Raw genomic sequence first — 27885 nt, 5'->3', positions numbered from 1 at the left:
TCAGGAAGCTTTCCCACCATCCTTTTCCAGCTCAGTCACGAGGCCGGGCATTTCCCTATCTGGAGGCACAACTGCCAGCCTAATGCCACATCCTCATGGCAACTTTCAGGATGGCTTCATCTACTGGTACCCACCTGCTAACTTCCTGTCTCCATTACTACCCAGGCTTCACCACTGAAATAAGGCTTCAAACAACATTTTTAGCAAAGCATTTATTATTCAAAACAGTGAGGGTTTACTTAGTATAAATTAAAACCCCCAAGATGAGTGGGTCCTCCATCCATGGTCACAGGCACTTTAATTCTACCATGAGGTTGCAGTCCACTGATTGGCTCATTGTACCACTGTTGTGTGAGCACTGCAGACCTGAGTGGGCTTGGTCTTCTTGCCACTCAAGAAGCAGTGACCCAAGTTCCGGAAAGAAAGCAGGACTTGCCCCCTTTTCTCTTACTCCCTTGGCTTTATTATTACCGGTTTATTGTATGCAGTGACGTCCTGTTTTCTGTGCCAGTTTGTGCACAAATCATTTGCACTCTTATGAGTGTGTTTTCCATGAAGATAAGGCATCTTTCCATTCCTGGAGTGCTTGGCACGGTAGCTGGGAGATTTACGCTTGATACAAGGAGGCCCCTTGTAACTGCTGGGGACCTTCCAAGCATGTTGCTTCCCTTCTTTCAGTCTCTTCTGGCTGACACTTGCCTAGGCTCCCTCCTACCTGTCTCTCTCTTTTACAACGTGGCCTAATTATATAGGTCATCCTGACTGTGGGGAGGATGACAACAGAAGCCAAATTTACAGCATGAGCAAACTAAGTCAATATCAATAGAACAATACAAACAGTACCCAGGCCTTCTCTAGGGGTATTAAAAAGCAAACTGAACTCAGCTGTGAAAGGAAGGAAGGATGTCAGTGCCCCCACCCCGAACCCCTGGCTAGGGGTTGGCTCTGCTGTGGGAACTGGGCTGAGGTAAGAGAGTGAGGGGGGCTCCCTTTAGAGAGTTCAGGGACGACATTCTGTGTACTGTGCTTTGGAACTGGAGAAGACGGGTGTGACAACCAGAAGCATCCTCTTCATAAAATAGTGGCAGCGAAATTAATAAACTGAATTGTATACGCTTTGTCCTCTGTCCTTCACAGTCAACAGCAGGTCAGGCCTATGGGTGGGAAATCCCCTGGCTTTTAGCGAGGGGGCAGGGTCTGCATATGAAGGGCGTCATAGGTGTCCTTAGTGGCCGCACTGAGCCCCTGGTGGAAGCAAATCACAAAAGAATGAACAAGAGTCCACAGGCACAAGTTTACTGTTTGTAGCTCATCATGGATTCCACTGCCTTTGGCAGCCCGAGAAGATCACCTCGTGCCTCAGAAGGCTGACAGAAAGGTGGGTTCTCTGTCCTGCTAAAATGACTTTGAAGCAACTTTTTTCCAGCTTGGCTCTCACCCTTTGTCAGTTTCTCAAACACTATCCCCTGCAGTACCAGGGATCTATCAGACTCCCCATCCAACCAAAGAGGAAGGCAGCTTCCCCATGTAACATACTAAGCTGGAATCTGGGATATTCCAGAGAATGTACTTCCTGGGCCCACAGAAAGTCTGAACTAGTCATAGGGCAATTGGTGGCTCCTTGACTTCAGTCCTTATTCAGGAGTTTCTAGTCTCTGGCCACTGTGGTATATTGTTTGGACAGGCAGGCAACGCTGGCCCCAGTCTCACGGGTGGGAAAGCCTCTCTCTGTTCCAGGGACTGAAAAGGCAACGGGACTTCAGCTTCAGCGCTGCCAGTAAGCAGCTGCACTTGGGCAAGCCCAGCAACAAAAAAGACGAAGCCAACAGAGGATCTCTTTTTAGAAAGTGGGTTCTCTGCACATAGTCTGCATAATTTTCACTCATTTACATAAACCAGGCACCTGATTACAACATTTCTCTTTTGAAGCTGCCTATTTTTCTTTCTTCAATCTTTCTGTTCACTCTCTTAGATCTTCCTAAGTCTTAGGATTTTGAGCAGAGCTAAGCTAAGGCAGTGGACAAAGGAACCAATCACCTGTGTAGGGTCCTTTACCTACTTCTGCCTGCACCTTTTGGGGGCTCCCGTCCCATTCTTTAGATAGCTGCTATTGTCTGCTATCCCCAGATGGCATGGAATTCCCGCAGCCCTCTGGTTAAAGCTAAGTATCTGCCTCCACAACTGGATCCCAGCCCGGCTATAGAGACATAATGGCAGTGGAGTGGCCTCCGGTCTGCTTGTGTGCCCTGGGTTTGCTCTCCCTGTCTGTTGACAAGGGCTGGTGCCACCAGCAAGCAAACCATGGAAGCTTCAGCTTTATCCCATGTCAGAACAGCACTCCCAGGAAGTGGACAACAGCTCTTACCTGGTAAAGGTCATTGTGCCCCTTGTCTTTCTGCCTCTGTAAGCAAGATTAGGAAGGAGGAGAATCAGCAGTAGCACTCACTCTTGCTCAACTGCCCCATTCAGGATCAGAAGGGACTAATTCCCAGCTAGCATCCCTTCCTCTGGTACAGAAGGCCATTGGCCAGACCTTTGCTTCTATAGAATAAGATGACATGTGCCTCAGATAGCAGTTAAGTTCACACTGTCCAACTCAGATCATTGGCATCTGGGACCTCCACACAGCTCCAAAATCTTGTCATCAGAAAGGCTCACTGAGGCTGGCATCTAGGTGATGGTTTTGAGCTCTGATACTGAGTTAGCTCAAACCTTGTTCCTGCCAAGGGAAGTTGATGTCTTCGCCCATGGAAGATACTGTCCACACATGCTAGCCGGTTCATCATACAGAGTCGCCTGCCTACTCAGAACTCAGTGCTCTACTCTGGATATTTTGAGATCCTTATGCAATCATTAATGAACATTCTTTCATTCTCCCCTAGGACCCAGTGTCCCCGGACAGTAAGTACAGAACAGTGGCATTACTTAAATGTTTGAATCTGCTTCCAGCAAAGCTTAGCCATGGATTTGAGATTTGCCATTTAGCCCTGACATCTCAGCCCATCCCTAGTCTCATGTACTTTCCAGTGACACCTTCACTTTTGGCAGCCATCACATGGGCACAGGTGGAACAGGAAGACTAGCAGGAATGTCCGAAAGGCCAGAAGGCACCTACCTGGGTGTCGAGGAAGAGCAGCACTTACCTTCTGTTTCACCCGGATCTCGCTGTAGGCGCTCGCCATCTGGTTCTTCTGCAGTGCCTAAAGGAGGAGAGGCGATGTATTTTCTTAACCGAGACAGAATGGGCCTTTCCCCAGAAGCCTCTGGATTCCCAAGCTGGCAGGCTCTGGTCCTCGAGGTTCTAAGGCCTAGACTTATGAACATTACTGCCCACAACTAAGTCTCCTGTGCTCCTCAGCCTGACTGGAGAATCTTCTCTGGTCTACCTGCTCTAGATAATAAACCGTACAGGATAGGTGTGGGTGACTGGACAACTTAAGGGCTCAAGAGGAGCAATGAGTCATTTATTTGAACAAGTCATCTCTCCACAGCTAATACCACAGGCTGTGATCGGCCAGTTACTGTGAGGTCCCACCAGTGGGAGTGGCACCTTTGTGGCCTGATGTGGCGATGGGATGGACTTGGCAATGAGAGAAAGTGCTCGGAATACTCCAGCCCTTGGGCTCAGCATCCCCTCAGACATGCCGGCTCCACACTCCAGCCCAGCCTAGCCTGCAGCTGCAGCTCCCACCATGTTCCCCAACCACAGGACAGGCTCAGAGCCCATGGTTTTAAAATTAAAAAAAAAAAAAGTGGCCCTGCTCAGCTTCAAGGGATGTTCTAAACCTACCAGCAGGTGACACATAACCATGCAGGGGAGGCCTGGCCTAGATGGAAAGACTGAAGGGAGAACAGCCCCTCCCCCCAGCCTTCTTCCAGCTCTCTAGAGTGAATGGTGAATTCTCTCCTACGTACATTGTACACGCCTTCCTGGGGGTTCCTCCTCTTCTGTTAAGGAACAGAAAAGAGAGAGATTAGAGAGAAATCAGGCTGGAAAGTGTAATGGACCCCATGCTGCCTGACCCACACTGCCTTTTCCTGTGTCTGTCTCCTCCACATTCCTCAGCCTTGCGCCTTAGACTTCTTTGGTTATGCATATTCCTGCACACACATTCCCGTCCCCACCTGGGCAGGCCCTAGGGGCGATCTGCTGATGGTCTTTCAGCCGTCCCCACCCCTGCTAAAGAACTCCTATATGCACCATAAAGGGAGACAGGGGCTGGGTCCCCTCATTCAAGGCCCAGCCAGCCAGTCAATGCTCATCAGGTTCTACTGAGCTGTGGCCACGGGAAGCTCTGGCACCCTCCCTCCTTGCCTTTCCCCTCCCCCTCCTGATCCTAAGGAGAAGAGCTGAGGTTGGAGGATGGAATAGGGGTTAGGGACTTTGCTACTTTCCACGCCCTCTAGCAATGTATACCCAACACCGAACTCAGAGGACCTAGGTCAGGGCTGAGTGGACAGGTATGACCAAAGACACTGAGGACATTGGGTAGCTTTGGGTAGTACTGACCTTAAACTGAACTTTTGTCCTGACCCCTGCAATTAGGAGGCCTCTAGCCCAACAGAGGAGTCATCTGGCCCTTCCCCTCCCTACAGGAATGGAATCTACAAAGGGCAGAGGACACAGTCACCTGGAGCTGAGGTGGCCATGTTCTAAAAGGGTATTCAGAATACAGGTCTTAGCCCCTTCCTGTGTCTATCTTGACATCAGGGCTGTCCTATGGAGGCAAGTGATGCTATCATGTGTACAGTTGGGTTGGCTAAGGAGCAGCGGAGGAGAGGTCAACGGAGCTTAGGGTGAAGACTAGGGTGACATTACCCATGACCGGGCTTCTTATGATGCAGAATGGAACCAAGAAGAGAGGGAGGGGTTGGCAGCAAGAGGTTCTTTGTCATCCCCTTGTCCCAGTCCCTAGCCATGTGACTGCGAGTCTAGCGCCCTCTGTGCTAGGATGAGCAGCCCACCTTCAAAGCCCTCCCACCCCAGAGATGAAGGAGATCCTTACTTCTTTGCCTCCCGTCTCAGGATTCCCAGCCCAGTTCTGGTTCAAAACGTCATATTCCTCTCTTCGTCCTAGACTGAGCTCCTACAACAGGAGATGGGACATTCAGGAGAACGGAACCTCATCAACTGAAACTGGGCTTTGGTTTCCCAAAAAGCAGCGTGGGGAAGGTGAGGTATCTCTGTGGGAAAGGTACCTATGGATCTGAGTTCAATCCCCAGGCCCCACGTGGTGAAAGGAGAGAGTCCTCTGACTTATATGTGTGCATCGTGTTACACACACACAGAGCACAATAAGTTCAAATCATTTTACATTTTATTTGTCATGTGTACATGTGTGTGCCTGCTGTATGTTGCGCACCACATGTCTGCAGAAGAGGCCTCAGACCCCCCCCCCCGGAACTGTTGTTACAGGTGTTTGAGAGCCATATGGGTGCTGGGGAAAAGCCTGGGTCCTCTGTAGGAGCACTAACCACTCCTAGCTGACTCTTCAATTCCAGGACATGTAATTTTTGAAAAAAGGCATGGAGAGAGATGAGAGTCGTGAAAACTGCTTCCTCTTCATGCCAGTACCTCAGAAACAGCTGATACTAGCATGGTGTATGGCAGGAACCCCGAGTTACCGTGTGCTTTCCTTCCTGCTCAGCTGTCTACTGGGGCTCATGATAACATTTTCATTAGCAAGTGAAACCAAGGCTCCCAGAGAGGAAATCGCGGACCCACTGCCTTTCGGTGCGCTCTAGAATTGCTGGTGGGCGGGACTTCACTCACTAGAGGCGGGGCTATGCCTTGCATCTCACCATCATGCTCCGCTCTGTGCTACGGTGAGGACAAGACCATTGCTTCCCCAGTCTTTGGGTTAGAAAACTGGCATCGCACAACTTGCCACCAGTCACCGGGCTGATAACTGTGGACCAGACCTACAGCTCCGCTTCCCTGGGTCCTAGGATAAGACTGTGCAGGCAGGTCTGCAGATTGGAAACTTACATTGTAGATCTGGTTGGAACCCTGCTGGTTGGCATCAGCACCTACACTCCCGCTGAACTGCAATAGAGCAGAGAAAATCACAATGCAGCTCCATCTCCAAGATGTCTCTACAACTTTAGTCTTAAAAGTAGCTAATTATCCCAAGTAAAGGCCTTGGCCCTCCCCCTGTGCCAAAAGGGCTCTCAGTCTTTGCCTGCTGGGAGCCAGGAGCACTCTCCTGCACTCCTTCCTCCAGGGAGCACTCTCCTGCACTCCTTCCTCCAGGGAACACTCTCCTGCACTCCTTCCTCCAGGGAGCACTCTCCTGCACTCCTTCCTCCAGGGAGCACTCTCCTGCACTCCTTCCTCCAGGGAGCACTCTCCTGCACTCCTTTCTCCTGGAACACTCTCCTGCACTCCTTCCTCCAGGGAGCACTCTCCTGCACTCCTTCCTCCAGGGAGCACTCTCCTGCACTCCTTCCTCCAGGGAGCACTCTCCTGCACTCCTTCCTCCAGGGAGCACTCTCCTGCACTCCTTTCTCCAAAGACTCCGGGACACTTAGGGTAGACAGCTGCCTGCTAAGTTGGCCTGCTGGCATCATCGCCAGCCCTTTCCTAAGTGCTGGCTTACTGTCATGAGCACATGCCCAAAATTGGCATAACCACACATGCCACCTAAGCTGAGAGGAACTACAGGGTTTTTACAGAATCGGAGCTCTGGCAGGAACCTTACAAATCAACTAGGCATCATCTCCAAGTAAATAAATAAATAGACTTTCTCCAATAAAATCTTATGCCAGAAAGGAAATGGGTTATAGTGCCCTGAACGAATCAGACATCTGTCTGCCCCAGATACATCCTTTCCACGAAATTCATAGTTTCTGGTGCCTGGTGAATCACTGTGTTATCCATCACTCTCATTTGCAGATGGGGAAACTGAGGCTTGGAGAGAAAAGCTGGTGTGGCCTTGGTTAGCAAGCAGCTCAGCAGCAGGCCCCAAGAAGAGACCTCAACTCATCCACTTTCTTGTCCTTCACTACCTGGCATAAGTCTCCCGTTGGCCAGCAGATGCCATGGGACACTCTCATGTCCAGGCACTCGTACAGACCCTCCTCACCAGTGCACCTGCCCTGTCTGCCACCTGGGGACAGTCCACCCACTGTGCACACTTGGCCGTCCCCTGCCTTTCCCATGCACACCAAGCGTAGCCCAGACTGGAGACTCTCCAGTGCCAAAGCCCCATCAGGCATCCCCCCCACAGGAGCCCAGGGGAACCCACCTTTGCTCTCAGGTACAGGGCTGTGACAATGACACCGTAGATGAAGAGGATTCCATCCAGCAGGTAGCAGAGTTTGGGATCCAGCAGACCAAAGCTCTGTGCCTCTGTGGCAAGAGACAAAACTGTCAGCTGTGCCCGAGCTTACAGGAACACACCCCTCCTAGCCCTGCAGCAGCCAGCCAGGTAGAGCCTGGGAAGAATGGGGGGGGGGGGGACCAGGGGAAATATGAAACTGTCCACAGAACTTCTGCTTTGGCGGCATGGGAGACCTTGCATAAACTGAACTCTAAGCTCAGGCAGCCTACACTTTTTAGCTCGGAACCTCTTCTGTTTAGCCATTCTCGCTAATTCGATGGATTCCTAATCCCCCCACCCCTGCCTTTCTGCTGTTTGTTACACTGCGCTTAAAGCATGTGTAGCTGACACTATCTCTAGATAAGGGTAGGGGGTGAGGGGGAGGAGAGACGTTAGTTAAATAGAAGTTAGCAATCCTATTTGGGAAAAAAACCACACCGCGTCAGCAAGCAAAGCCTGTTTATTGATCTTGATGAGCCCCCTACTAGGTGACGTGTGCAGCACTTGGACCTGAGAACTGGCCCAGTGTCACAAAACCCTCATCTGCCCCTGCCTGAGAAGCACACAAGCAGAGGTCTCTATGGCTTTCCAGCCTGTCTCCAGAGGCAGGAGCGCCCTCTGGTGGCTGCTGGCCAGCCACATAGGGGCAGAGACCGTGGATTAGGTGAACAGGCGTTGCCTTAAACCTAGCTGTGTCATTTGGGGCTAGGTATGTCCTGTGAAACAGGTCGGAAGCTTCAGTGTTTGTTCTGTGTAGTGTTTGTGGCTTGGAGCACAACCATTAAGGCCCCATTGGATCGTCACCAGAAACACACTGAGAATTGCAGGTACCCAGCGCTTTTGGCTGTCCACACGTTCCATGGAAGCTGGTGACTTAACTCTCGTTCATTGTCCCCATGCCCACCTCTCTGAAGCCCTCCATCCTTTTAACTTCAACTCGAATCCCAGATCCCTCCTAGCCCCAGGCAGAGATGTCTTTGTCAACTTCCCACAGTCCCTGCTTAGAAACGATGATGATCCAGACACTTCAAAGACCCTGGAATTCTGTGCTGCCCCAGGAAGGCTCTGCCTTCCCAGACCAAGCCACCACCCTGTCCCTTCTCCAGCTTCCCCAGGCATTCCAGGCTTGCCTTGAATTTACTAGATAGTCTAGGATAACCTTGAATTTGTAATGCCCCTGCCTCCACATCTGAAGTGCTGGGATTTGCAGGTGTGCCCCTCCATGCTTGGTGGTTCTGGGGATCAAACCAGGGCTTCGTGCCTGGTAGGGAGCACAGTCCCTATGGAGCCACACCCCAGCCCTTCCTCCTGTCCCTTATGCCCTGTGCTCCATTAACCTCGCAGGGGCTTTCTTATTCCTGCCGTGCCCACCTTGGCTTCACCTGGCTCCTCCTCTGGGCCACCACTGCCAGCTCTGCCCCACACCCGCAGAAATCATGCCCATGCCCTGCCACCTGAGCTCCCCAGTGGTAACCGGTGAATGGCGGAGGATGCAAAGTCTATGCACCTGGATAGTTCTCTTAAGTTCCGACCTCCCTTCTCAGGCTGTGAGCCCTGGAGGCCAATGGCTGTGATTCATTTTTGCTTCCTGCCCCGCCCCCAACCCCATGCCCAGGGTGGTCATTCATCAAATGTCCTACAGTTGAAAGGAGGGTATGTTTCAGTGATGGGGAGATGCCAAGCCCCAGGCTGCTCCTTGTTCTAATAATGACCCAAGAGCCCCTAAGAAGCCAGCCAGCCCCCCAATAAAGGCTACCAAAGCAAGAGTGACATTTCCTTTCAGGGCTGGAAAGATGTCAGTGGCGATTTACAGGGTGGTTGAGATTCATAGAGAGAGCCCAGAGAAAATCGCTCAGCTGCCTGTCGTGTGAAATGAGAACAGAAAAAAAAAAATACTGGATAGTAAATTTAGAACAAATAAGAAGAAATACCTCTGTGTTGTGCAGAGTCAGCACAGTTGGGGGCAGGCGGGGAGCTGGGCACTCTCCGGCCCCCAAAGATGAGTAATAGAGACAAGGCTTCCTACTCCCTTTTAAAAGAGTAGCGTAGTTTAACGGTCAGCAAGAGAAGCACTACGTGTAGGGCTGGCGAGGAAAGGACATTAGCCCAAGCCTTGCAGGGGCCTCCCTTTCCTCAGTCCCATATGCACTAGAGGGGTGGCCTCAAAAGCATCGTGATGTGGCCCAGGAAAATCCCAGACAAGAACTCAGGACCTGTGTCAGCCACATAATTTATTAGCTATTTGTTGGCCATTGGCTCTGTGCCAGGGGTTGCAGAACTAGAAAGAGGCTGTGTTGGGGATAGATGGCTTCCACGTTTCACCTGCCTCTTCCTAGCTGTGTTGGTCCTAGAAAATAACCTCACTTCTCTGGGCCTAAAGCCCTCTGAATGGCAGGGTTTCTGTTTCCTCAGCAAGGGCAATGGTGTCTGATATTGAGGGCATTCACCCAGCAGCAGTTCTTCACAGCGCCACTTGTCACGGTGACCGTGCTCTCCCCCTCCCACCCGCAGGCAAAGACTCAACCATCTCCTCCCCTGAGCCGCTAGCAAATCCTATCACATCTCTACCACATCCCACGCCAGCCAGGCACAGCACTCGAGTGCTTGTCGGGAGGTATTTAAGGCACTGTTTTCCTGTACGATGGGAAAGCCATTTTATCTTATGTTTGTGCCCATACTCCAGAACCACAGCCCCCAGGAGCCAGCTTGCCTGTTAGAAAGGCTCCCTGTGGAGGCTGAGCTAGAACCTGGGGAGGGAGACCCTGTATCTGCCGAGCTGCTATAGCCAGAGCACGAAGAGGGAAATTTCGCCTTCCACAGCTATGTAACCATACCATCTACACAAGAGAAAATGTCACCGTTGGAGAGGAGAACACATTCATTGTCTGTCTCTCTGCTCTAAGGCAGTGAGCGGCTGGCTCCACGCCCCTGGCTCCGAGCATCTCAAGCCTCAGTTTCCTCTCTGTATGAAGGGAGTAAGCTTACTTAGCCCCTTGTTGATGGAGGATTAGATACAGCTATACCTACCAGGAGAGGGACCTGGTTTGTTCCTCCTAACGTTAGCTAGCAAGGTTACTTCTATTTTTGCTTTAAGCCCGTGACTAAAAAGCTGGTGTCTTTGCCTTCTGGCAGGACACCTGGACTAGACCGTGTGAGATACTCACTGATGGAGGCCCCCAGGGCAGCCAGCCAGAGACAGCTCAAGGAGTGTCTGTCAGTTCAGATACTAATGTCCTGGATCATTAGCAAGAGTGAGCCTAGCCACCCCTGAGCACGCTGTTGTCACCTCACGAGAGCCCTGGTTCCCGTGTCAGCGTAGATTTTAAGCCCCAGAGGGCAGCCTGGGGAGACAGGAGTCCTAGGAGAATCTCGTTCCTCTAGTGTCTCCCAGCTGGGATCTGCTTCTGACAGCAGGGATTAGGTTTTAATAAGCCCGGCCCTGTCATGGCTGCTGATACACCCTGCTGTGTCCCCACACCAAACTCCCCTTGTAGCAAATCCGGTTGAGGAGCTGGGTATCTGCTCTAAGACTACCTCAAACCATCTGACCACAGCTTCTGCTGTTAAGATGACTTCCCGTGTCTGATGGAGTTTAGGAGTCCAGAAGGCAGGTAGAAAGCTTTTATCGGGCCCGGTCTGCCCCTTGGTAAACTGAGGCCAGAAGTTTGAAGCAATTTCATCAGGAACACACGCCAGTTAACGGCAAAGCTGGAGTGTCCCCTGACTCCAGATGCTTCCTTGGCCCTCCGTCTCAGGAGAATCTCATCTTTAGTGCAGGCTCCAGAAATCCCCCCCACCCCACCTGTGAATGCACGGCCCTCGCTTTGGACACGCAGTCACAGTGACGGGTGATCACATCGCTTGGTGCATATCTCTTCAGCAAGTGCTGGGAAACCCGGCTGGTTCATTCTGGTTTTTCTCACGAGGAGACATGAGGAAGGAGTGTAGGCCTCTTAGAAAGTCTCTCAGGGTCAAGGTGGGAGTCTATTTCTCATGAGCTGAGTGTTTGAGAGATTCCTTAACTCTGAGCTTCAATCCCTTCCTGCAAGAAGGACTTAAAGAGACTGACACCACAGGGCAGGTCAGTGTATGGAGAGGCCCCTGCGTGGTGGCATGTGCCCACCTTGCTGGTCTCCAGCAGCATCCTTGTCACACAGAGGATCTGTAGGTACAGCAGCAGGAAGAATAGAGGACAGGTCCTCCCCTCCCCTCCATGCTAGGTCTGGGGACAGAAGCTGGACAGACTCTCTCACACACAATGGCGAACGCTGGCTTTCAGGACCATGTGAGGATAAAGTCAGATCACCACTGTGTGCGGGGGACCTGGCCCACAGATGATGCTCTTTGCATGGGGGCATTCTGAGGACTACTGGCTTCGTAAACCCATCCTGACGAGACTCACATCGGTGCTGGTCTGCGTGCCCTTTAGAAAGCGCATTCTCCCTGCACAGTCTGGTTCAATGCTCAGAGCAGCTTTGTACAATCCCGACAGGTTCATTGCCAGTTGTGTTTTGCAGAAAAGAAGCACAGCTCCCTAAGGTCACCCAGCTGGAAAGTCCCTGAGTGCACCTGGAGTGAGCCCCATCTCGCCCCGCTTGGTCCCGGTACCTCAGAGATGCTTTTCAGCTCCAGACCTCCACAGGGACTTCTCTGACCAGTGCCTCTGGCCTCTGCTTGAACACGCCTGGGGGTAAGAAACTCCTCACCCACCTACCCCTGGTGGGGGGCTCTAATTCTCAGCCTTTCCATTCCCACCCATGGTCATGCCCAGCTTTTGTCCAGTTTATAGGAAGTACTTCAGCATTGCAGGTAAGATCATGTTCTTGGAGGGGAGCCCATGTGAGACCAAGGCCTGGGTCTGCTACCATGTGACCCTGACACCATCTTAGGCCCCTCCCAGGCTATATGGTCCTTCAGACCTCATAAGTACAAAGGACTTAATGTCATCTGTGGTAATCAAGCAGTTCACAATCCAGGTAGGAAGAGCTCCTTCCTAGCCCCTAAGCTTCCTCCCCTCTGGAACCCTAGCTTGGGACCCAGGCTCCTGCTGACATCCACCCCCACCCCCAGTCTCAGACTCAACTGACTATGACAGTGTAGCTTAAGAATTCAGAAAACAGGAAGTCACATGTTCTCAGGAAGGTAGTGGCACCAGCGGTGGGGGTGACTGTGTAGAGCAGAGCCCTGGACATGGTGCCAACCCACTGACCACAGCATGGGGGCACACAGGCTTTCCCATCAGGGCTTGCTGCCTTCTTTTACTTTCACCGCAGCAAGAAGGATACATGTTAAACACACGGCACAGTGGTGCTAGCCGCTAGCTGAAGAGTGCTTCGGTGCCTAGACCCACGGTGAGGTTTATGCAGACATCACGGTGACTCTTACACTGCCAGTGGGGAAACAGTCTCGGAGAGGTTTTGAAACACCACTTAGTGTTGCTCTTGGGCGTCTTTCTGGTCCTCAGTACTGAAAAGAAAGGTCCAGAGCCCTTTCTTCTCCATGGGTCAAGCCTGCAGGGCAGGTTGTCTCCTGCTTGTACTGTTTGTTGTAGTTGTTGGAGCTGAGAGGCACATGGCATTGGCTGTCGTACACAGATTGTTACCAAGAGACCAGGACACACGATGGCCAAATCCTTAGTGGAGCTGCTCTGATCACTCTGACCTTCAAAGCCACTCTCCATCATTTACACGGGCCACATAGTGTGTCCGTCCCCACGGTGAGGTGCCCCAGCCTCCTCTCCTTTCCTGGGTATACAACTACATCTATTCCTGTTCCTGTCCTGTCCTGCCTGTCCTGTTCTGAAGCCATTAACCTGGTCACAGACTATCTACAAACTACACATTCCCTCAGACAAAGACATCAAGTGGAGAAAGAGCCTATTTCTCAGATTTAGAGTGATCGTGGGGCGTGCTTTTCCTTTTCTGTATTTTTGTTTTCATGAAAGTTGTGGCTTGTGCAATAATTTTACATTTTTTTCCGTGATTGTTTTTTCCTGTTTTCAAGTAAAATGAACTCATGATAGAAGTGCAGAAAGGTAATAAAGATAGCCAAATCTCTCACGCTTTCCCATTCAAGCACAGTCCCTTATACCTGCAACAGCAGCTTGCCTCCCAAGATGTCTGCTCTTTATCGCTGGCAACCACCCTGAATCAAAACGCTTCTCCTGAAGAAGTAAAAACCTTTGCTTTTCTTCAGTCTGTGCTATAACTTCTTGTATGTTACAACATCTCATGTCATTTTATATAATCATGCTTCAAATTTCAGTTTACTTCATAGGTTTACTGAATATCTTAAATTATCTTTGCACATCTCTCTCTGTGCACACACTTAGGTCAGACAGCAGCTTCCTGAGTTGGTTCTGTCCTTGCACCGTGTGGGTTGGAGGGACTGAACTCAGGTCATCAGGCTCGGCAGCAGGTACCTTTCTCTGCCGAGCCAGCCTCTACATACTCATTTTAATGGCCCCCTAATGATCTTTTCACTATTCTACAGGTGGACTATACAAGCAACATGTAAAGCAATGTATATATAGGGCCAGGTGGGTGGTGCATCCCTCACATGAGAGGCAGAGGCAGGAAGGTCTCTGAGTTCGAGTCCAGCCCGGTCTGCATATTGAGCTTCAGGCTATCTAGGGCTATGTAGTGAGATCCTGTCTCAACAAACATACAACAAACAACAACAATGCATATATAAACAACAAAATCCACGGATGGTGTGCATGTTTACATATCTGCATACATCTACAGAAGCAGAGGGGAACGTCCCTCCTTCCTCTCGACGCCAGCTTGGGCATATGGCTGCTGACTGTCACAGTCACGCTCACACTAAACACTGGCTCCTCACTGGGAGTTTTTAGCGCTTTGTTTCATTTGATGGTAACAACCGAGTGAGGTAAACTGGGGGGCAGTCCTAATTTGCTCCCCTTCGGAAGTAAAGAGACTGAAGGTCAGGGAGGTGAAGTGGCCCCTGTGGTCCAGCAGCACACACGTGGCCCAGCCCGATGGAGAGGCCACTCCTCGGCCTTTGTTCCTCCTCTCACAGCCCTCACAGGATTTTACTCGGCACATTAGACTACTTAAAAGACATTCACTCACGTTACAGATTCTGTGTCGAAATGCTAATCGGGAATTTGCCATTTCTCTGAGCATGTAACTTATTCTCTGTAAAAACTTCTGGTATGTATGCAGAGGTGTGTTTACAAAAATGTTCATTATGTCATTACCTGCAGAAGAAAAAAACATGAAAATAACAAAAATATCCACCAACCGGGAATCTGATAAAATATGATATATTTTTATATCAGTTTAAGATGTCCACATAAAACTGGGGGTGTAGCTCAGTGGGCAGACTGCTTGCCAAACAGGCATAAAGTCCTAAGTTTAATCTACAGCACATGTAAGCCCGGCATCCAGAAGCTAGGGACCAGATGATCAGAAATTCAAGGGTAGCCTAGGCTACAGGAGAGTCTGTCTGGGGAGGGGAAAAACAGAAAACTTCACACTGACAACTGAGTTCTTCATGTTTCCTAATCTGGAAAGATCTCCAGAATTATTAGGTTAAAAATAAAAGTGCAAACTGCAGGCTCTAGAGGGGTATATACAGGACGTGTGGGTAAAAAGAGAACATATAGGCTGTACAGGTGCGTGTGTGTGGAAAGCCGTGTCTGGATCTAGAGTCAGTATTGTTTAGGAGAGTGGAGATAAACAGTGGTGATGGGGGTGTGGCATTGTGGGTATTTGTGCAAGTTCGACACACTTACAAATGTTAAAGGTGGAGCCCGAACCAAAACAGTACTCTAGAGTAGAGTACTTTCCTAGTGTGGGCAAGGCCCTGTGTTTAAACCCCAGCACTGCCTCTACTTCCCAAATACATAAGATTCACCATCATAATAAAGTTAAAATACATATATACTGAAGTGGACTATACAAACACCAAAAAAAAAAAAATCAGCAGGGATGGTAGAGGAGACGGCTCAGTAGGTAAAGCGCTTGCCTGATGATGAGGCTTTGAGTTCAGCTCCCCACCACTGTCATAAAAGCCTGGTCAATGGCCTGCATTTATAACCCTGGCAGTGGGTGGGGGAGCAGGAGGCAGAGGGATCCCAGGAGCTCCCTGAGTCAAATCAGTGACTCCAGGCTCAGTGAAGACGGCTGCTTCCAAAAGTAAAGTGAAGGGTTATCGACATGGGCCTCGGATCTCCTGCACTGAACACACAAGAACAGGTGTCCACATGCAGATAGCACACATAACATTGTTTCATTATGTACATTTCTGTGTGTATATAGAAACGCTGAGTGCCGGCCACTGTGCTATTGCCCAATGCTGTGGAAATGAGACGTGTTCACTGTACAAGCCCCCAACACACACTTAAGCACGAGTGGGGTCTGGCGCGTGAAAGAAGACAATCCTTTAAATCCACGAGTCCCCTCAGCGGGTCCCACCCTAACCGGGAGATAGTATACATGACTCTCCCCAGATTTCTGGGCCTCAGGAGTTAAGGCAGCCTGGATTACCCAAGGGAATCCATGGGACCAAAGGAACCAAGAAGGCTGCAGCTTGTCACCGTCTTCCTGGAGCTGATCTTGGTGGCCCAGTTGTTCGGGGCACTGGATGGGGAGAGGTTTTACAGCATCCCCAGCTGAAACCCAGGTTTCTGTCACCTAGTTTGCCCTCTTGTGGCTGGCAGCTCTCAGGGGCGGGGCTGTTGGTGACCCCGCGGGGACCCCTCAAGCTGCAGGCACTTGTGTGCAGGCAGCACCAATGAATCAGGCTGTGGGTGTGTCACCTCGCCTCATCTGGATTGGAGCCTGGGGGACGACGTGCCATTCTGATTTTAGAGCAGATTTGGACTGTAAAGAGGGGTCCGCTCACAGCCTGCCTTGAGGCCTCCTGCGGTGAACCCTGGGTACCTCCCTCAGAAACGCTTGAAACTCTGCTGCTAGGCTTTTTTCTCCAGCCCACCCAGAGCCCTGGCATGAGTGAATGCATCCTGAAAGGTGAAAGGTAGTGAGTAGGGAGGGGACACCAGGCATGAGGCCGCTGTCCCACGCCCTGTGGCTGTCCCGCCGGCTGCAGTGCGGTTACCGACCGGCACCCTTCCCCCACCCGGCCCGCAGCTGGCTCCCTGCTCGAGGTTTCCTGTCGAGCCGCACCATCCTGGGCCGGGTTATCGCCAGTGATCTCCCTTCTGAACCGCTCACACTCCGCCACGGCCGCCCCCACTTGCGGTCCCTTTCCCCGGAACCGCACCGCCCCCGGACCCTTCGCAGAGCCGCCGGCTTGAGCGCTCGGGGGGCAGCCGGGGGCAGCTTCCTGACATCGGAGGGCTGCCCGGGTGCCCCCGCCGTGAAAATCAAGGAAAGAACCAGTCCCAGGAGCTTGTCTGGGTTGGGGACAAGCCAGCCCAGGCTCAGGCCTGTCCACGGTGGCATGGCAGGGACCGGGGGCAGGATCCTTATCTCAAGGCCGGGTGGGCAGAAACTGGCAGGTGGGGGCTAGTCCCCGCCCCAAAGCATCCTCCACCTACCTCTCAGAGAGAGCGGGGGTGGGGGGAAGCAGAAGGGCTCTCTGCTCTCACACAGGGGGACTCCAAATGTCGTCAAAACTACCACTCAGAATCTAGAGATGCTTTCATTTCGAAGCCCCGTCAGCTCGGAGCTCCAGGGCTTCCCTGGCTCACGTAGCCAGCAAGTAGAGAAACGCCGATTTTATTCGCCCCATCATTCATGGGACATTCGGATGTGGCCTATAAAGAGGAACGCTTCCAGGGCTGTGTGGCCTCCCATTTGCGGCAGGAGCGAGGATGGATAGTCGCGCTGAAGAGACGGTGGTTACAGGCCTATGCTGGCATTGTCCGAGTTGAGCTAACCAGTTCTCATGAGAAGGCACTCAAGAAAATTACAGATGCAGATACGTTCCCTCACAGAAACACACACACACACACAGCTGTAATTTAGCTCCAGGGTGTGTGGTGGGGGTTCACTCTGTTTGCGTTTGAGCAGAGTCCACCAACTCGGCAAAAGGATTGCAAAGTCGGATTGGGGTCCTGTGTTGGAATCATTTGAGCTGCAGGGTGTTTAAATCTGTTTTCCTGTGTTCACATGCTTAATATTCTTTGGGAAACACTGTCTTCTGGGGTTGATAATCTGGAAATTTCTATAAATATAAACATATCTATTCCCCAGCATTTGCCGATATACTACTCTCAGAGGGAGGGCAGCCTGAATATTCTCTCAATGGGAATTAGAGCCTCAGTCTGTCCCTTTGCTGTAGAAATGCTCAAGAGAACTGACTTTGGCATTGTAAGGGCATCTTGTGCTCATCGCTCACATTTTGTCTCGTGGACAACGTGTAGTGTATACCTTTATTTAAAACAGAGTCCTAGAATGTTCTGCTCTTCCAGCCCACTTTCCTCCCCTGAAGTCATTCTCTGCGGACCAGCTGGGAGACTGCTGTAACTACCCTGGGAGACCTCACACCCACCTGTGTCTTGGGGGGTTCTGAAACAGGTGCAAGATGCCAGCCTGCTTAGGGGCAGGAGTGGGTGCCATGCTCTGTCAGTCCTGCAGGCAGTCGCTCTAGGCAATCTAGAAACTCAAGGAACTGCTGGGGCTGAGAGGTGGGGTGGAAGGGGGTGGGAAACCTCAGTTGGTAGTGGTTTCCAGCATTCCTTCCCACGATTTGTCAGAACAAGTCTAAACCCCCTGCAGACCAAATGTCAGTGAAGGCGAAAAGAAGAAAATACTGCAAAAGTTAAAAAAGAAAAAAATACTGCAACCAAAATGAAGCCGCAATCTTTCCCCTGCCTAGACCTGACTGATTTAAGATGGACTTGGAGCAAAGGCAAACTCTCCTGCTGTGAAGTCAGGAGAGCACAAACAGCGGTGCTCTGGAGTGTCGCGGAGTGCTCCCCACCCAGATACCACCAGTGTCCTGCACCCCCAGGCTTTTCCAAGCCTTTTTCAGCTCTGTTGTTCCACCAAGGCTTCCTCCTCCAGGAACTCCAGCCCACAGCAGCCTCAAACACAGTCATGTTTGTTTGTTTATTTTCAGTGCAAAGCAAACACTTTATTCTGCGCTGTTCTTTCCTGTGCGATTTCAGGACAAACACCGTGGCTTCCTCTCTGCTTGGTGGAAAACCCAGGTTTAGCAGCCCCTCCCACCTCATTAATAATATAATTGCTCAGATAATTAGCAGATTGGTTGATTGGTTAAAGATCATTAGTGCTATAAAATAAATGAATTTTGTGGCTTACATTTCAAAGAGCCTGTGTGTGAGACTGGAAAGAAACCTGCCCTCCATCCCATCCCCACCCCCACCCTGTGGGAGCTTTGGCCAAAGCTAACACAGAACCTGTGGTGTGAGACCTACGTAAAGCTATTTCCCCCTGGGTTCTTTGCGTCCTGAATAAGTTGTTAACAAAATAACATCTCTAGTTCTTCTGTCCTGCTGGGTCCAGCTCTGGGATCAGGGCTTAAAGCTAGTCATCAAGAGAAAAACTGCTTATGAGTGCCTCATGAAATGGTTACAAAGTGTCAGATTCCCAGACTGCCCTTCACGTTCCCTTTGATCAGGGACTTGCTGGCCTTGGTAGGAGCGTGACAGTCTGAGCTTGTATGTTGTAGTCCTCAGAAAGGTTGGGCACTCCTGTTTCCCTGGGTCAAGCCCAGGCTGTGATCAGGCCTCTTGCCCTGCCTTTGACAGGGACCTAGGTCCTACTGGACCAAGAGTGCCAGGATCAGCATCCTTCTGATAACTGATCAAAAAACGCACCCAGAGTTCATTTGGAAGAGGCTGCCAGCCGTCTAGGAAGACCAGCCAAGGGCTCTTAGCTCCAACCCATCCTTTCATTCAAGTTCAGCGTGCCTGGGCTCTCACCCTCAACACTCAGCGTGAGCATTCCCCCTTTTGGCACATTTTCTGTGCTGTGTTCAAGCAGAGTGGTTCCAGTAAATCCTAATCTACAGGGTAACCTTAAAGTCAGAAACCATGGGGTACATTTACAGTTAAACAGATATTGGCTTAGCTGGCTGGCACTGTGCACCTGGAGTCCCAGCAAATTCAGGGGCAGAGGCAGGAAGATCATTTCTTTCCTGTAGTCAAGATTGGCCTGGACAACATTGTGAGACCCTGGCTCAAAACAAAACATACAAGAACATTTACAAATAATATATTTAAATTTGAATGTGCAGAAACACACATTTGTTTTTATTTGATATAATTGTTGATCTTTTCAAAATGAGTTTTAAAAAAATCCACCCATACACTACCTCTGCTGTATGTCCAATTATTGTAGATGCCTATATTTCTTGTAATTTTTTTCCATATTAACAATTGTGCCTATTGTTTTAAATTTAGAGGTCCAGAGGAGGTGTCTTGAGGCTGGAGGGGAACATATCGAGCCTGATATTTGAACCTGTAACTAATGTTCTGTTCATTGGTTTTCAGACTGAAGATTGAGCCCAGGGTCTACTGTGTGCCTAGTTCCATTTTCAAAGTTTGGTCATTTTTTTTAATGACACACCACTGTTCTGAACCCATTTTTCACTAATTATTTGGTGAGAAATCCACCCTTGTCTAAAAAAAACAAAACAAAAGACAAAACAACAATAAAACCCTGAGAATTCTTGCAAGATGGGAGACAATCGTTTTCTTTTTCCTCGCTCACTAGCCAGCAGCAGGAGGCCACAGTACTGTAAGAATGCAGAACGGGCGGTTTGCACCTGTATCCTTGCCTTTGGGGCTGAGCCTAAAGTAACCGCCTCTTGTCCTTCCTGTGCTATCAGCTTTGTACGCCCAGTCTCCGAAAACGTTTGACACGACTAAGTCGAAGAGAAACGCAGCCCCAGAAGAATCTGCCCGGTGCACAGCAAGGTGTAGAAAAGAGACCCAGCTTTTCCTCCAGTCCTGCCTCCCGGGTGACTATTTTCTGTTTTCTGAGTTCTGAAAGCTGGCTGCTTGGGGTAGGGGTGGGGGTGGAGGTGAGGGGACGGCACAGGGCACTTGCATTTCCCAGCCTCGGGATGCTAGAATGAGACCGCCAGAGCCAGGCAACATCACAGTCCTTTCCTGGAGATGTGTTTGTCACTTCGGCAACCCTCGGGTACCCAGCCCACGCCCGGCTAACACTCGCCTGTGACGTACTTCGCGTGGATCAAAGGCCCACAAAGCCCGCGGTGCCTGCAGCTGTCAAGCTGAGGACTCGCAGGGAGCGGAATGCTGCCCCGTACCGGCGGTGGTGGGCGGAGAGCTGCTTTTGTGGCTGCTCTGTCCCGGGGAAGGAGTGCACCCTGCCGGCCGCCACACCCAGCCCGGCTGCCCCATGCTCTTTCTGACAAGCGACCCTGCTCAACCTGTGGTGCTCTTCAGTTGCTGCGTAATTTGAGAGTCCAGGACGTCTCGCCAGGATGGTCAGGGACTCATGAGAGTCACAGGATGTATCTTAAAACTTCTGTTGGCTCTAAAGCTCTGAAATACTTCGTCTGCCGAAGAAAGACTAGGGGGCGGCGGGGGGGGGGGGGGGGGGGGAGCACTGCAAACCCTTAACAGTGTTTTCAACTCTGGTTTGTGAAATTATGGGTTATCTGGTTATTCTTTGTGCCTCTTGATTTACCCAGCGTCTACAACGCATTGCAAATACATAATTTTGAAAGGAGAGAAAATAGTCAAAGTACAGTCCTACAGCTTTCACCAACCAGACCTCCTGCCAACCTCCAGCCTACCAATTCTCCACTGCACTTTATGTCTGTGGACACCTAAATTACACGCGTACACACTCAAGGGAGGGGGGACAAACAGGGCAGCTGGTGGGATACTGAAGTTAAAGTTTGGTTCTGACCAATTCGCCCATTAATGCAGGAGGCTGAATAATTAGTAGGGTAAAGTTATAAGGGTCCTGGAGGCCCAGACTGGCTGGTCGAATATCCAGCCTACACAGAACCCAGGTTCTCTGGCCACAGGGTTCTCTTCATGGCCAGGATGCTAATGGAAGTGTGTCTTCACAACTGCAGAGCCTGACTTCGCTTGTCACTTCCCAGGACAAGCTCTAAGTCCAGTTTGAGGCTGTTCTGAAACCCCCAGTCAGCACTGCCGGAGTTCCTCCCCAAATGCAGGCAGCATGAGGCAGAAGAGGCAGAAGAGGCAGCCCCAGCTGGGGAGTCTGCCCCTTGTGTGTTAGCCCCTGCTGGCAGGGATGTCAGCCTCAGCTTGGGAATACAGTCTCTGCTCTAGACTACGGGATGTTAAGAAGGAATGCGGCTGCTTCCCCAACCTAGGTTTGGCCTATGATGTCAGGAGAATGGACCAGACAGGGAAAGAGGTCAGTCTGATTTCCCATTCCTGTAAAGGTCTGTCGTTCCTTCCTGCAGGGCTGCTCCCTTTCCAGGTGCCCACCTCCTTCCTTCTCCTGGGTCATCCTGTCTTCGGGCCAATAGACTTTTTCTCTCTGTCTCCTCTTTGCATTTCCCCCTAGATCTTACTTTTTCCTCAACCATCTACTCTTGCTCCTTTAGTTCTGTTTGATGAAACGGCCACAGCTGGAGGTAATGTGGCTGGGCCATCTTGGCAAGCCTTCTAGCTGCAGGAGTCATCCAGAGAATCGAGAGTCTGTAATGGGACCAGTGACTTGGGTCCAGCAAAGCTTTCTCACGCCCCTGAACAGGCCAGGTGGAGGCAACAATCCCAGAAGCCCACAGCTAGTTTCACCGCCCTTTGAAATTAGCACACGAGGCTGTTCCCAATTCGTCTCATTCCTGCCTCCAACCTGACTTCAAATGCCCAAAGCCCTTCATATGGCGTAGCAGTGACCTACAAAAGTTGTCTTTAAAAAAAGATAATGCACACACATGTTTAAAAACTTCTTGGGATTTTTAAGTATCCGGGTTTCTAATTTCTTTTTCTTTTCTCTTGATCCCTAGTTCGTTGGAGCCTGAACAGACTTGTGAACATAAAATTTAAAGTCTTTATTTCAGGAACTAAAAATGGAACTTTTAGCAATTTTGAAAGGACAAACCTCATCAAAATGACCATTTAGAGAGCTGGAGAGAGGGCTCAGCAGTTAAGAGAACTGGCTGCTCTTACAGAGGGCCCAGGTTCGATTCCCAGCATCCTCATGATGGCTCACAACCACGTTACTCCAGTCCCAGGGAATCCTATGGCCCCTTCTGGCCTCCTGTGGCACTTTACATATGTAGTATGCAGACATGCATACACATAAAATAATTTTAAACAAAAGATTATTTAGAATTGGATCCAAATCTACATAAGGTAATTTCCTAAATTCATTAAATTAATAGAAATGACCAGTTATTACCTGTTTAAAACCAGTAATCTACCTTTAATCTCAGCACTTGGGAGGCAGAGGCAGGCAGAGCTCTGTGAGTTCAAGGCCAGCCTGGTCTATAAAGGGAGTTCCAGAACAGCTAGGACTACACAGAGAAACCCTGTCTTGAAAAAAACAAAAACAAAAACAACAGCAAAACCCCACAATGACTCATTAGCTAACAAACTTCCCCTTTTCTGTGAGTACTATGCCCTATTGGTTTATGGGAGGAGAGACCAGAGGAACCCTGAAAAGGGAGTTTTTATTTGGTTAATTTTGATACTCTGAGACAGGACTTCACTCCTTAGCCCAGACTAACCTTGAACTCCTGTACCCTCTAACTTGGGGAAGGTACAGCTTGGAAAAACAAACAAACTGTTTTGTTTTTGATGTTCTTATTTGCTGATTTAAGAAGCACACACCCCTGGAGATGGCCTTCTCATTACTTGAGAAAACAAAACACCTCCAGAAATTCCAGCACTGGCTAATCAGACACAGGCCTTCTATAGTAAGTGCTTCAGACATTGTATTTCTGCAGAATGTGCCAACTGTGGCCAGTAGCAATTGTCTTTTCAGTGGGCAATAATAAAAACTGCTTTCAAGGTCCTGTCCCTGGAGGAGCCTGATTTATAAATGGAAATAACAAGTTTATAATTTCCCCCAAGCAGATGCCACTCTCCTTGAACTCCGGTCACCCCGGGGATTGCTCTGGAGCTCACTGAATGTGAAGCTATGCTCTGGCTTTCTTTGAGCAGCTTGCCTAGCTCCCCAGTCCGTGTTTCTGGCAGGCTTTTTACAAACACTTAACTCCAAATGCAGAGGCCACCCTCCTACTGCAGGGGAGCTCTGTAAAGGCCTGCTTCTCTCCAGGGAGTGTCAACTCCGTTGTTCTGGGAGCACGTGTAAGGGCCGCCTTTCCTGAAGGGACTCAGACAGCCCAGCAGGAACCTTCTGCCGCAGAAGCACTTCTCTGGGCACAGGGTTAAGCCATCTCCTGCCTTGGGCAAAGGTGCAGGCTCTCGAATCTTGGGAAACCCCCAAAGCCTTGTCTGTCTTTCTCCACTCCCACTTTCCTCAACACAAAAAGCTGAGAAAGCAAAGCGAATAAAAGGAAGAAACGAGGAGAGGATTTGCCTGAGGTTGTTCTCGCTATGGGACACCTGGGACTGGAGGGTGATGGCGGCGATGTAAAACCTCAGTCGCTTTTGTTTCGGAGGCAAAATTTCTAATAAAAAAAATAAAAAATAAAAATGAGATGGGAGAGGGAGAGGACACTTACTGGAAAGAGTCCAGTGCTATCCACACTGTATTCTGTGACACAGACCTCTCCCCGTCTTCACCTGACATCTTTTGTTTAGCTCCTTTTATTGGTTCCACTGTCCCTTCTTTTCTTCCTCCCACCCTCGAGCTTCTCCTCCACACATCTCCTTGCTAAGACCTGTCTGGACACAGAACAATGCATCCACGAGACCCACACACACCTCACCATGCCAGCCTGCCTGGGGTAGCCAGCATCTTAGAAACCAGAGTTGATACGGTAGTCATTGTTCAGAGGTTTCCCGACCTCCCTTCCTCCTCGCCTGTGGGTTTCTCAAGCTCTGTGACCGGCAAGAGAAAGAACTGGTTTCTCTGAGACAGCTGGGGGAACCTGTTTATTTCAGGGCAGCTGGAGTTATTTATCTAGCCCAGGCTACCAGGAAATTTTGAGCATCTAGTCGTTTGGAGGTCACTGATGACTGGCCGTGCCCTCGCAGAATTTCTCTAGCTACAGTTAAAGCGGCTCTCTGAGCAGCCAGCTGGGTGATATTAACTCACTGTGTCTCTCCTCTGCTAATGTGAGTGCCGAGATGATACATGGCCAGACACACACACACTCCAGACAGCAGTTGCCAGGGAATATTGCTTTTTTGGACTTTGACACCAGTTCCAACTAGGAGAAGAATTTAAGTGATATTTATTGCATAGAAATTCCTTTCTGGAGCTCTGTGCTCCTGGTTCAGCCTGCTGACAGCACATTGGATTTATTCTGGCATCAACTCGCTGTGGAGACCAAGACTCAGGCTTAATTAGCTTCATTGGGGGCTGGGGTTGCAGCTTTGGAGTTTGTGGCTCCACACAGATCTCATTATGGGTACCAATCTGCCACTTAGCAGACCAGAAACCAAACAAGTTAGCCGACGCCAGTGCCCTCCTCAAGCACGCGTGTCTGTTTGCCCGCGTTAACTGTGACTGACTTTAGGGGGAAATCAGCTTGCTTTTAAATTAACCCAAGGTAACAGATAGGCTTGTGTTTTAATTCCATCTCTATATTATGCTACATTCTGTTTGGTGTTAAACTGTGTGTCATGTGGAGGACATACATACCATGGTACGAGTGTGGCCACAGAAGACATCTTTGTGGGGTTCTCTCCTCCCACCTTTACGTGGGTCTGGGGGTTGAACTCTGCTCGGCAAGCTTGCACAGCAAGTGCTTGTCCTGTATAAGGCATCTCTTTGGCTTTATTTATTTATTTATTGCTGGTCTGGCACCAAATGGAGACCAGGCACCAGGCTGGCCTCAAATGCACAGAGACCCATCTACCTGGGGTTAAAGGTGTGCACTACTATGCCAGTTGGTTTTTCTTTTTAATATTAAACTTTGGAATCAATTTTGTTAGAAAAGTTATCATTTAGAGATACGGTTTTTCCATCTCCATTTTCTTTTTCATTTTAGGGGGCTCCCAAATACAGACTATAAAGTCCAATCTAGTTTCATCATTGTCCTTTAGACACGGCCGGACTGATGCACAGGTGGACTACAGAGACTATGGCAGAGTACCTGAGACCTGCCCAGCTCAAGCCAGCGGAGGTCCCAACATTGAGAGAGAAAAGTAGAAAAGGGGTCTCACCCTTAGCCAAAAGAAATTTGCAACCGACACCTGATGGCCACAGTGGTGTGTCAGAGGGTGCATTGCCCTCACTCCTGAGAAGGCCTCATGCCTCCTTGGCCAACGTGGAACTTGGCTCTTTTTTTTTTTTTTGTCTTATTGGTCTTTTGTTTGTTCCTTTTGTTTTGCATGTTTGTGGGCTTTGATTTGGTTTGTTTGTTTGCTTTGATTTGATTTAATTTGTTTTGAGAGAGAAAGAGAAAGAAAGAGCATAAACTTGGATGGGTTGGGAGGTGGGGGCGTCTGGGAGAAGGAGAATGTACGTGATGAAAACGTGTTGTACGGGAAGAATTTGAAATCCAGTTTCAATCATGAGTGAAAACATATCTGGGTGGGTATGCACGTGTTTGTTGATATGTACACAGATCCACATACACAGACTCAAGTACAGTAACTGTACACACATGCGTGCACACACATTTGCATTTAAGATACGCATCGCAGCCATTTCAGTTTCCAAAGCGGGGGATTGGTAATAATCGACAACAGAAGCCAGACCGCTGAACACGTTGATTAGCTGGTAAACGTGCAGAGGCATCCCAGACCCCGGCTCCTGTTCCAGAACCCACGGGCAACTGCGGATTTATTACACACGCTTATTGTGGTGCGCTCTCACTTTTAAAAATTTATTGCGGGCTCCGAGCTTGTTAACAAAGATTTACCATTCGCTCCTGGCTAATTCTGAGGTTAACATCAACTGCTTTTTTTTTTGCAGTCTTTCCTACAGACACAAAGCCTAAAATCCTGGTGCCCCTGGTGGAGGGCTTGGCTGAGAAAGCAAGCCTTGCTCTTCTGCACTGTTCCTTTGCCGCCCCAAACCCCCACCCAGACCCCCACTATTTCGGGTGTTCAGAGGACTTGAATTCCACAGAGGAGTTCTCTGTTTAGCAGATAATGCTGTTGTAATGGTTATTACTACCTTCCAGCCTGCACAGCTCAGATAAAGAGAAAATGCACTCAGTGTTTACATATCTTCCCAGGGGACTGGGAAGCAGGTGGACGCTGGTTCTCGTTGCTGTGGCCGGAGCTGCAAAGCTCAGAGCTGGGGTTGCTGACTGGCTGCTCCCACAGCTTCTCCTCTGGTGAGCCTGCTTTGCGTCCTTGTTTTGGGCTGTCCTGGGATTCTGCTTTGCTGTCTGATTTGTTTGTGTGTAACCCCATCATCATCATCTCCCCAACCCCCCAACTCACCCAGATGAGCAGAGTGACTCATATTCCAGTGACCTAGGGCCACTGTCTGGCCAGTTTCATCTCGGACTGGTTCATTGTTAGTCTCTTTCCTCATTCTAGACATTTGGTAACAAATCGAAGTACAGGAGCAATAGTACATGCTGCAGCTCTCCAATCCCCTTAGCCAATTCATAATTGACTTTTAAATCATTTAGGTGCAAAGCAAATAATAATAGCTCCTTGGTTCAGTAGCTAATAAATTCTAGCTCATGAAAACTGAGGGAGAAGGCTGAGCCCATAAAGATTAAATATTTATGTAGATACTACATGCACAGAGACATATAAATGCACACACACACATTTTAGGCATTACTGTTCATTTTTAATTCCTTGTGTGATAGCCAATAAGAAAAAAACTTCCAGCAGAGGAAAAAAAAGATGAAAGGAAGATTTATTGCCTCCAAATTAATACAAGAAAACATTGCTGTAATAGCTACCCTCTTACTGCAAGAGCAGGGAGAGAGGAGATTCAAAAATATTGAATTGATAAAATTATCTTTTCTCTATTGCGGGAAGGGCGAGTTAATATCCATAAAGAACTTAGGACTCCCTCAGTCATAAGGATGCCCCATAAATACAAACCATCATTATAATTTATTATTGAACAGAGTCCATTTTTTCATCTAAGCCATTTTTCAAAGCCCTTGGAGCTCAGGCTCCTCTGATGGGAGCCCTGACATTGAGCCAAAACACCTCTCCGAGGCACGAAGCAGCCATCTATCAGTTTAATGCGCGGACACCTCAAAGCCAGCCTCCTCGAGAGCCACAAGCAGTGAGCAGGCAGGCTCCATTTCAGCCTCCTTCCGTGTGCTCAGTAGCCGCACTGAGCCCTGTCACCCTGGTCCAGCTAATGGAGAACTCATCTTTCTACCCTCCGTGTCTTCCTCCCAATAAGGGACGCTTAGGCGAAGGGACCCTCACTTTTTCTTTGGACTGGAGAGGGAGGAGGAGAAAAGTGGGGGGAGGGGGAGAGGGGCGGGAGGAGGGGGAGGGAAATGGGAGGCTGGGAGGAGGCGGAATTTTTTTTTCGTTTCAATAAAAATAAATAAATAAATAAAAATTTAAGGGCAGGGTGTAGCTCAGTGG

General features: G+C 49.7%; 1 protein-coding gene across 1 annotated transcript in view; it reads right to left on the bottom strand.

Moving 5' to 3' along the window:
• Window positions 1-197: 197 nt before the first annotated feature.
• The window catches only part of Cd247 (CD247 molecule), a 70488-nt gene continuing 42800 nt past the window's right edge, over window positions 198-27885 (bottom strand). The window contains exons 2-8 of the mRNA XM_075988500.1: window positions 7248-7351; window positions 5990-6046; window positions 5007-5087; window positions 3916-3948; window positions 3144-3200; window positions 2366-2401; window positions 198-1245 (exon numbers count right to left, since the gene is read on the bottom strand). Coding sequence (XP_075844615.1) covers window positions 1180-1245; window positions 2366-2401; window positions 3144-3200; window positions 3916-3948; window positions 5007-5087; window positions 5990-6046; window positions 7248-7351 — 434 coding nt within the window. The 3' untranslated portion in view covers window positions 198-1179. The remainder of the gene's footprint in view (window positions 1246-2365; window positions 2402-3143; window positions 3201-3915; window positions 3949-5006; window positions 5088-5989; window positions 6047-7247; window positions 7352-27885) is intronic.

The sequence above is a fragment of the Microtus pennsylvanicus genome, chromosome 10 (genome assembly GCF_037038515.1).
Source record: "Microtus pennsylvanicus isolate mMicPen1 chromosome 10, mMicPen1.hap1, whole genome shotgun sequence".
Lineage (NCBI taxonomy): Eukaryota > Metazoa > Chordata > Mammalia > Rodentia > Cricetidae > Microtus > Microtus pennsylvanicus.
The sequence above is the reverse complement of the archived record's forward strand: the minus strand, read 5'-3'. Positions and strand labels throughout refer to the sequence as shown.